The following is a 10,831-nucleotide window of genomic DNA, read 5'->3' as shown; positions in this document are numbered from 1 at the left end:
GTCTCGAACCCGCGGGCTCAGGCAATCCACTCACCTCAGCCTCCCAAAAGTACGGGATTACAGGCTGAGCCACCAAGCCCGACTAAATCTCTTTTCTTTACAGGAATCTGACCAGAAGTAGTATATTTCTTTTATATTTCATTGTCACATTTATCTGCACCTTTTGAATGGTAGTTAATATTAAAAAAAAATCACTTCTTAATGTGCACTCCTCCTTTGCTGTTATATGTTGAGCAATATCATGAAGCAGTTATCTCAACAAAAGGTTTTGAAATGATAAATTATTCAAAATATTTGTGTTTCACCATAAGTATTAATGAGACTTTAATGTAAGAAAATCTAGATATTAGTAAATCAATTCTGTATAGTATAGCAATTTAGTAGCTACATAATGTATTTTTCTTGAAACAGCCATTTTTATTTATTTATTTATTTATTTATTTATTTATTTATTTATTTATTTATTTATTATTATTTTTTGAGTTGGAGTCTCTGTCACCCAGACTGGAGTGCAGTGGCTGCTTCCGGCCACTGTAGCCTCGACCTGCTGGACTCCAGCAATCCTTCCACCCCAGCCTTCCAAGTAGCTGGAACTACAGGGACGCACTACTATGCCCGGCTAATTTTTTTTGATTTATTGTAGAGATGAGGTCTCACCAAGTTGCCTAGGCGGGTCTCGAACCTGCAGGCTCAGGCAATCCACTCACCCTCAGCCTCCCAAAGCACGGGGATTACAGGCTGAGCCACTGAGCCCGGCTAAAACAGCCATTTTTAGATGATTTATAAAATAGGGAGATAAGGTCTCCTGTGCTGCTTATCATTAGAAAATTTTGATGGATACCCAAATTTATCTTTTATGAAAGCAAGGCAATCCAAACACGGATCTTAGTAATAAGCACTCACAACTCAACTTACTTTAGAAGCAAAAATAACGTTTTATTACAGTTGGTCTTCAATGAAAGTAATTGTAAACATTAAGATGAAATGGCAATTAGAAGATTGGAATTAAGTGATACTCTTAAAATACACCATTATAAGTGACTACTACTCTCACAGTTCTTGTATAACATTCCAACCAAAGTAACTGATTCTTTGACTTCTCAGTGTTTGTATTTTATTCTTGTCATTTGACAGCACAATTTTAACTAAATTCATTAGTTCTTAGGGTGCTTAACTGCAGAGTAATAGGGCTTTTAAGTACAAACTGCCAAAAATAGCCTCAGCTTTGAAGAATAATGAACATTTTATTTTATAACCCCTCTTAGCACTTTCTCCAGATAACTGGCTGTCTGAAATATTTGCAGATTTAAAAGATCTTTAAAAACGTTTTATTCCCTTAATGACATAGTAGAATATCTATCCATAGGTTCTCATGATGCAATTAGCAGCACAATGCTGATATTAAGACAGTATCAAAATAAGGCCAGAATTTTATCCAACACTTTGTATCATTTTTTAAAAAGTAGATAAATGAAGGAGCAAAGAAAATTCCATAGGGCAGCATGACGATCAACCTATTTATGATTGAGATAAACTTATGTTTGTTGTTTAATAAAGTATACTCTGAATCTGCAATAATAATGTATAACAAAATGCAATTTTATTTTATTTTATTTAAATATTATGGTATTGGTTATCGATATATTTGCTTTCCCCAAATCACAAGCTACAGCAGAGTCCAGGGAGGGAGATATTGCCCTCAGAATGCTTGATCCATCCAGGTGCATATTACAGGCATAGAGCATTTATGCAAACATATGCAAGCATTCACATTCTCAGGGTCATGAATACACAATGGCCATTTGTTTCTTAACCAATGATATGCACAAGAAGTATATGGTAATTTTTAAAAAATATGACATACAGGATGTCTATATCTTAGCAATATTATATGAAGTGAATATAACATTTATTTATACATAAATATTTGACTATACATAGAGATTATTAATAAACTAAAATCATATGTTTGTATGCATATGTGTGTGCATATAATCCCAAACAAGACAGCTGAAACATTTAGTAACATTTTTTTTTTGCTCCAGGGAGATGTATATTTCAAGTGATATTTATACTTATATTTGAAAATAAATAGTTACTGGAAAATGAAACAAAATGTGAAGCAATAATGTTAAATAATGAGTTAGCTTAAGGTTTTCAATTAATTTCAGTTTATCATGTTGACCAATAATGGGTACTTATATATATGTTGTTTGTTGTTGTTGTTGTTTTAGTTGGGGTCTTACCCTGACACCCAGGCCACCGTGCATGGCTAATTTTGTGATTTTTCATAGACATGAGGTCTCACTTTGTTGTGCAAACTGATCTCATCCTCCTTGGCTCAAACAATCCTCTGTCCTAGGTCTCCCAAAGTTCTGGGATTAGAGGCATGAGTCACTGCACCCAGCTTATATGTACAGTATTTTGTGCCACCAGGTCATAAACATTTTTTTTCCTAAATACATAGTAATATCTTGGAACTCAAAGAACTTGCATGTCTCATAATTATTTTAAGTCACACTAAATTATTTACTTTTAGAGCCTGTTTTTATCTATTTTTACTTTATTTAACTGTATATTACAATATACTCCATAATTGTAATACATATAAGGATATACATATATATATATATTCATGCATGTGTATAGTCTTCATTTCTTCATCTATATATTTGTCCTTCATTGTTTTCTTCTTAAGTTATAAGAAACAAAGTGTTAAGGAGTTATGCCAGATTTATTTTTGTCAGTGTACTTGGATATTGGAGCATGCCAGAGAAAGAAAGGAGTTAACTGACCTAGTCAAATCCTCTTGTAAACATAATAATAACAAACTCTTGGCAAACAATTTAGTGGTATTAACTATTGAGAAAGTGTTTTTCTATAACATCATTTTAGCTGTATATACCTCATGGGCTAAGACCATAGTAAACAAATCAATAATCTGTAGACTTATAGAACAGGATTTCCTAAAATATGAGTTATATGCTATATAATTATAAGAGTATAAAGAGAAACTTGTGCTCAAACATGGCTCTGTTAGGTGTTAGTTATGTGGTCATGCCATGTACTGGAAAATCCCACCTGTTCATCTATTCAAAGTACGTCTAATATTATTAGAAAGGAACTAGGGAGCTGCTGGAACATCCTGGAATCTCCCTGTTTCATCTGTCACATCATTATGTATGTCCTTGAAATTTTAGGGAAAGTGACACTGTTTTGTTACTGAACACTTGTATAAATTAAAAATGAGGGATTTATTTAACCAAGTTTTTAGTGACAAATTGAATGTTAATGAACCTGTGGTTTTTATGTTTTTTGGACTATGCTGCTATAACAAGACCTACAACACATTATTGAGTAATCTTCATTCTGATTTTGGCATGATATAATATTATATTATGGGATATGATTGATATAATGTAAGTGTTTTAGCCAGAAAAGAAGAGAGTAGGATTCATATTTTTTCTAATAATAATAATAATAATAATAATAATATGTCCTTGGCATTATTCTCATTTAATTTTTTAATGTAACACAATATTTGAGTTCTAAAGAATTTGCCCATGTTAAAAAAAAAGTCAATCCAAGACAGGGCAATTTACCTAATGTAGTACAATTTTATATATGAGGAGGGACCCAAAAGAACCCAGAATTTATGAAAAATTGTGTATTTATCCTTACATGTTAAAACTTTAGTCACCTTCAAAGTACTTTCCATTTGAAGCAATGTACAAGAGAAACACTTTTTTCCCTGCTCAAAGCAGTTTTGAACTTGTTAATTTAATTTAATTTATTTTTTATTTTTTGAGTTGGAGTCTCACTCTGTCGCCCAGACTGGAGTGCAGTAGCAGCTCCCGGCCGCTGCAGCCTCGACCTGCTGGGCTCCAGTGATCCTTCCGCCTCAGCCTTCCAAGTAGCTGGAACTACAGGTTACCACGCCCTGCTAATTTTTTGATTTATTGTAGAGATGAGGTCTGGCCAAGTTGCCCTGGCGGGTCTCGAACCCGTGGGCTCAGGCAATTCACTCACCTCAGACCCCAAAGCGCGGGATTACAAACTGACCCACCAAGCCTGACTGAACTTGTTAATTTTAATGCCTGTTAGTGTTTCTGCTGTTTTTGTTTTGCCTCTTCCAAATCTGCAAAACATTTCTTTTGAGAATTTTTTTCATCCAGAGAAACAACCAAAAAAATTTGCTCAAGGCAAGATCAGGTGAATAGAGAGTATGGGGCATGGAAGTTATACTTTTTTGGTCAACTGCTGAACACTCAGTATTGTGTGGGCAGATACTTTGTCATGGTGGAAGAACTAGTCACTTGTTTACCACAACTGAGGCGTTTCTTCTGCAAATCATCTCTCACAAAAATGCTCACTGGTAGGTACACTGCTACACTGAATGGGTTTCTAGAATGTTTACCTAATGGAGGAAACCTTTACTGAAAGGAATCCATTCTCCAAAAGATAATTCTGGCTTTTTAGGGTCTCCCTTCATATGTATCTGACAAGTATGTGGCAAGCAAAATCAAATAACAAGTAGAAAATTCCAATGAATCGTTTAACCTATCTGACAAATCATTATAACCAGTCTAATAACAGAGCAAACAGTGTATCTAAAAATCCTATTCAATGTATGTAATATTTCATATTTGTTTCAAACAGAGGAGTGTGTTTATTTAAAAATTATAGGAATATTGAAAGAAAAGTAACTTCTTTTTTAGATTGGACATAAATAGAGGATAATAAAAATAATAATGAAAGCAGTTAATTTTTCTTCAAGTATCCAGTTACATAACAACAGCTTATATAAAAAAGCACATAGAAATTTTAGCCATTGTTTTCTTTCATTGTAGCAAACACATGCATACAAGTTATATGTTAACACGCTAACCTGTTTTAGGGTCCACGGAGAAGTAAGGTTGTCCCTGGAGAATGCTGTAAACCACCCGAGCACTGTTTCCATAGGTAGGGTCATCTGCATCAGTAGCTGTCACCTGTAGAACAGAGGTACCTGTGCATTCAGGAAAACAAATTTTAGTGCATGATGGCATTTAGCACATGATTAATTTGAACAAAGAAAAAATAGGTATGCTGAAATGTCTATGGAGAGCAGTAATGGTTATGTCCTACTAAATTTAATTAAATTTATTTATAGTATATTATTTGCTATTTTTCTTTGCCATCAACTGTACTGAAAGAGAATCAGAGTATTTAGTCTCAAATTTTTTTTTTTTTTGAGTTGGAGTCTCATTCTGTCGCCCAGACTGTAGTGCAGTGGCCACTTCCGGCCACCGCAGCCTCGACTTGCTGGGCTCCGGTGATCCTTCCGCCTCAGCCTTCCAAGTAGCCGGAATTACAGGCATGCGCTACCATGCCCGGCTGATTTTTTAATTTATTGTAGAGGTGAGGTCTCGCTGCCTAGGCGGGTCTCGAACCTGCAGGCCCAGGCAATCCACTCACTTCAGCCTCCCAAAGGCGCGGGATTACAGGCTGAGCCAGGGAGCCCGGTGCCTCAAATTTTTAATATGACTTTTTTATGTGCTGATAACATGATGAAGGGTCTCTTTTGCCCCTCATACAATCAAGGTTGTGTTGGAATATAACTCAAAATCAAATTGATATTAACTGTAAGGTTAAATCAAAGTGGGGTGAAGGCATATATTTCATGTTTTACAATGATTCAATAAAAGTGAAGGTGGAATGGTTTGTGACTAAGGTGGGAAGATGGGTGAGTTGGCATTAAATTATTGATGACATCACAACAGCCAATTCAAGTTGTTTTCTAGTATCCACACTTTTAATTTCTTACTTGGACTATTAATGACTCATAACTGGAATACCAGCATAATTATATTTTAAAAATGGACATTAGAATAAGCATATCGCACTGGATTTTTTAAGGTTAATATGCACTTCAGCATAATTTATAAATGTTAAAATATGATTTGGGGTACTAAAATTAGTGAATATATTATACTGGCTTCTTTGTGCTTACATTTTAAACCCTATTTGCATAATTTGACAAATCTATACCATATTTTCTTTACTCATAAATAAAAATTATTCTAAGTGTAACATGACAACAATCTATTAAGGGCTATACAACTTCATTGTGGAATTAATGGGTTAGAATTCTCATTATTCATAACATGCACTTGATGAATCATCTAATAGTGCATACTTGATAATTTATTCCGTATCACTAGAAAAATTCTACCCATTAATTTGGATTATCTAGCCAGCAAAATTGTTTTTACAATCAAGTGAGCCTGTATACAACTTTATAATTATTTTTCTATTTGAATATGAAAGCACAGGCAATTATCAGTTTTTAATTTTAGCAATTATCTCAATGGTTTAGGACAGAATGTCTGTTCAACTACAAAATTTGTACTTTCAGGTTAAAATTTAGACCCAAATTTGAGGAAAGCTCGTTCTGTTTTCTTCAAAAGATTCTGGAAAATTTAATAAAATTATTATGACAAATCCACCTAACAATCCTTATAAGCAGATCATAAACATATGTTGACTTTTAATAACATACTTTAATTCTGGTGTCTACACAGTATTCTTATATTGAAACTCTGAGATGAAATATGACTTGTAACTATCCATTCTCAGAGGGGGAGGTCTGTATTTATGTGTAAGAGATATTTTAAATTATAGACTAATAAAACATAATGGTGATACTACATGAAGGTAAGAATGCTGAGAAACTGGGTCATTCCTACACTGCTGATAGAAATGTAAGAGTTTGGAATAGTTCTTTATAAAACTAAAGATAAATTTACCCTAGAACCAAGTAAATTCTACTGGACATTTTAAACAAAGAAATGAAAATTTATGTTCACATAAAGACCTGTTTACAAATATTCAAAGCAGCATTGTTCATATTAGCTCCAAACTGAAAACTACCCCGATGTTCTTCAATGAGGAAATAGTAAAACAAACTGTGGTATATTCATAGTAAGAAATACCACTTAACAATGAAAATGAACACACTATTGATACATGTGAAAACTTGGATGAAACTTCAGGAATCTAACTAATACAATGTCCATTCACACAAGATTACATACTAGTATTTCATTTATATAACATTTTTGAAATGAAAAAAAAAATTTAGAAATGGGAAACAAATTAGTAGTTGTCAGAAGTTTGGGGAGAGGGTCTGGAAAGTGGGTGTTTGGTTATAAAAGGGAAACATGAGAGACACTTGTGATGCTGGAGCTGTTCATCATTTTGTTATGATGGTGGACAAACACACACACACACACACACACATGCACACATACACACTTATAAGTGGAGGAGATGCAACTATAAAACTAAGTACACTTATACACAAACACACTCATTTATGCAAGTAAAACTAGAGAAATCTTGTTTAGTAGAAATAAGTTCAGTAGATTATACTATTTTAATAGCTAGGTTATAATATTGTTTTATAGTTTTGTAAGATGTTACCATTGGGAAAAGGTACAAGAAATCTCTTCATATTCTTTTTCACAACTGCATGAAAATCTGCAACAATCTCTAAACTGCAAGTATTAAAAAACAAGAAAAAATATGTTCTTGCCTCAGCACCAGTCCTTTGTAAGAGAGCTCTACTTGGGTTGTGTGTCTCTGAGTTTTCTCCATCTAGCACTAAAATATCTGATGAATTAAATCAATTTATACCATATATGGCTATTCACATATAGACTATCTCTTCCACTACTAAGTGTAATTATTATAATTATACCATATTAAGTACTTTTTATGTGATGACACAATTGATCCATAACACCCCTTTAACTTGTTCAGAGTATACCACTAGGTAGACATTTACAAGGAAAAGTTAATTTTGAAGGTATTTTCATTGCTATCTCACTGGAAAAAAAAATAAATTAAAATCTGTAGTTTCATACACAAGCTATACTTTAAATGTGTAACAAGCTCATAATGTGGTCAAAATAGCATAAAATTATGTCACTCAAATCATTGATCTGATAGAAAAAATGTAAATAATTTGAGGTATGATTACTTGGATTCAGGAAACAGAAGGCGGTATAGAAAACAGTAAAATAACAGTCATTCAGAAACCACACTTGGGCAACCCCCTCGGGTCTCCCTTCCACTGTGGGAGTTTTTCTGTCCTCTCAATAAATCCTGCTTTCTTAAAAAAAACAAAACAAAACAAAAAAACCATGCTTACAAAATCCTCAGGTTTTGAACTAGCTAGCTCTGGCCCTGAAATAGTTATTTAAGCCTAAGTAGATTTTAATGTCCACAGAGTAGTCCCTGGGCAATCATTCCATGGAAAAAGCTGAGAAAGACAAACAGTCCAAGATCACACCTCATTTGCTGTGATAGGCTACATCGCCACATGAAAGAAAAAGAGTAGCTCCATCTAGCTTGAGGTGCCTATAAAAGTTCAGCCTTGTTAAGTGAGCCTTAAGATGCATGAAGGCAGTGACAAGTAAAATAAAGAACAATAAGAAAAAGAGAAAAAAAGAGGAAGACGGATAGCATGGTGACATTGACTAAATAATACTTTAAAGAAGCATAGGGAAATGAGTAGACTAGAGAAAAAGAAAAAATAATAACTCTCCTCCCTGATCCAAAAGTATGGTCATTAACAGCTACATGCATCTCTGTACAGTAAGTCTCACAGGTATGGGACAATTCTATTTGTGTGTGAAGCAGAGAACAGCAAATCATCTCATGTACTGTACTTTGATGGTACCTGAAAGCATCAAGGTACCACTTCAAATACACCGATTGCTGGTTGAAGGGGGCACCCCTCAAACATGCACATATACATACATGTGTGAACAGCAGAATCCAACTAAAAGCCAACCATCCAGAGAACACAGAAAGGGAGATAAATGGCAGGAATAAAAAAGAAATTTGTTTTCCAAATTGTTCAACGATCTTTTATGAAGAAGAATTGAAAAGGAAGTTTCAGGCTGATAAAATATACTATTCTTACCTTACTTTCGTGTTTATTTGAAACCTAGATGAAAAAACTATATGACTCATTCATTGGTACTGAAAATGGCTCTGTTTAGCATGAGGTGGCTATAAAAGTCCAGCATTGATAAGTGAGCATTGAGATGCATGAAGGCAGTGACAAGTGAAATAAAGAACAATAAGAAAAATTTACATTACAAAACTCTGTTTTGGGCAAAGGCTTCAGGTTCTCTCCCACTGTGGGAGCTTTTCCATCTTCTCAACAAATTCTGCTTTCAAAAAATAATTTTAAAAAAATCTTTAAAAAATTAATTCTATAGACTAAATATCCATGTATCCCCAAAATTTATATGTTGAAATTTCAACCCCTAATGTATCATATGAAGGGAGAGCCCCCACGAATGGAATTAGTGCCTTTAAAAATGAGGTGTCTGAAACTCACAAAGACATGGACACTAAACAGCATGATGCTAAGCAACTCCTGGGTCAACATGGAAATCAAAACAGAGATTAAAAAATACCTCAAAACAAATGTAAATGAAGAAACATCTTACCAAAATCTCTGGGATGCCATGAAAGCAAAAGTAAGAGGGAAATTTATATCCCTACAAACACACATGAACAAAATGGAAAGATCACAAGTTAACAGCCTAACAAGTCACCTAAGGAAGCTTGAAAAGCAAGACCACCGAAACCCTAACTTCAGCAGAAGACTCCAGATCACCAAAATAAAAGCCCAAATCTGGGACATAGAAGAAAAAAGATAATACAAAAAAATCAATGAAACAAAAAGCTGGTTCTTTGAAAGGATAAACAAAATTGATGTTCCCTAGCTAGATTGACCAAGAAAAAGAGAAAAAGTCCAAATAAACAGAATCAGAAACACAAAAGATGAAGTCACATCTGACCTGGAAGAAATACAAAAGATTAACCGGACTCTGTGGCTCAGCCTGTAATCCCATGCCTTTGGAAGGCTGAGGTGAGTGGATTGCCTGAGCCTGCAGGTTTGAGACCCGCCTGGGCAGCAAGACCTCATCTCTACAATAAATCAAAAAAAATCATCCGGGCGTGGTAGTGCATGCCTGTAATTCTGGCTACTTGGAAGGCTGAGGTGGAAGGATCGCTGGAGCCCAGCAGATCGAGGCTGTGGTGGCCGGGAGCGGCCACTGCACTCCAGTCTGGGTGACAGAGTGAGACTTCAACTCCAAAAAAAAAAAAAAAAGAAATACAAAAGATTACCAGATCTACTACGTACACTTGTATGGAAACAAACTTGAAAACATAAAGGAAATCAAGGACTTTCTAACATCTCACAATCTCCCCAGGTTGAAAAAGAAGAAATTGAGACCCTAAATAGACAACCCAGGAAATTGACTATGTCATAAGAAAACTACCTAAAAAAAAAAAAAAAAAAAAAAGCACTGGACCAGATGACTTTCAAGCAGAATTCTACAAGACATACAAAGAAGAACTGATACCAATCCTATTGAAAGTATTCCAGGTGATTGAGAAAGATGGAACTATTCCCAAATCATTTTATGAAGCTAACATCATGTGTATACTCAAGCCAGGTAAAGACCTAACAAAGAAAGGGAACTACAGGCCAATATCTTTGATGAACATAGATGCTAAAATTTTCAACAAGATCCTAGCAAACCGGTTTCAACAACACATCTCAAAAATCATCCATCACGACCAAGTAGGCTTCATCCCCAGGATGCAAGCCTGGCTCAACATTCGTAAGACTACAAACATAATTAAATACATCAACAGATGTAAAAACAGAAACCACATGATTATATCATGGGATGCAAAAAAAGCTTTTGATAATATCCAACACCACTTCTTGATAAAAACCCTTGAACATCTAGGCATAGAT

At 34.6% G+C, this 10,831-nt stretch overlaps 1 protein-coding gene across 2 annotated transcripts in view; it reads right to left on the bottom strand.

Moving 5' to 3' along the window:
* CDH18 (cadherin 18) overlaps positions 1 to 10,831 on the bottom strand; it is a 280,274-nt gene that overhangs the window by 243,898 nt on the left and 25,545 nt on the right. For both annotated transcript variants that reach the window (XM_008071385.2, XM_021719205.1), the window contains exon 2: positions 4,889 to 5,008. In XM_008071385.2, the coding sequence (XP_008069576.2) occupies positions 4,889 to 5,008 (120 nt within the window). The remainder of the gene's footprint in view (positions 1 to 4,888; positions 5,009 to 10,831) is intronic.

This window comes from Carlito syrichta, unplaced genomic scaffold, assembly GCF_000164805.1.
Source record: "Carlito syrichta isolate Samal-C Ts95f unplaced genomic scaffold, Tarsius_syrichta-2.0.1 Scaffold314304, whole genome shotgun sequence".
Lineage (NCBI taxonomy): Eukaryota > Metazoa > Chordata > Mammalia > Primates > Tarsiidae > Carlito > Carlito syrichta.
The sequence above is the reverse complement of the archived record's forward strand: the minus strand, read 5'-3'. Positions and strand labels throughout refer to the sequence as shown.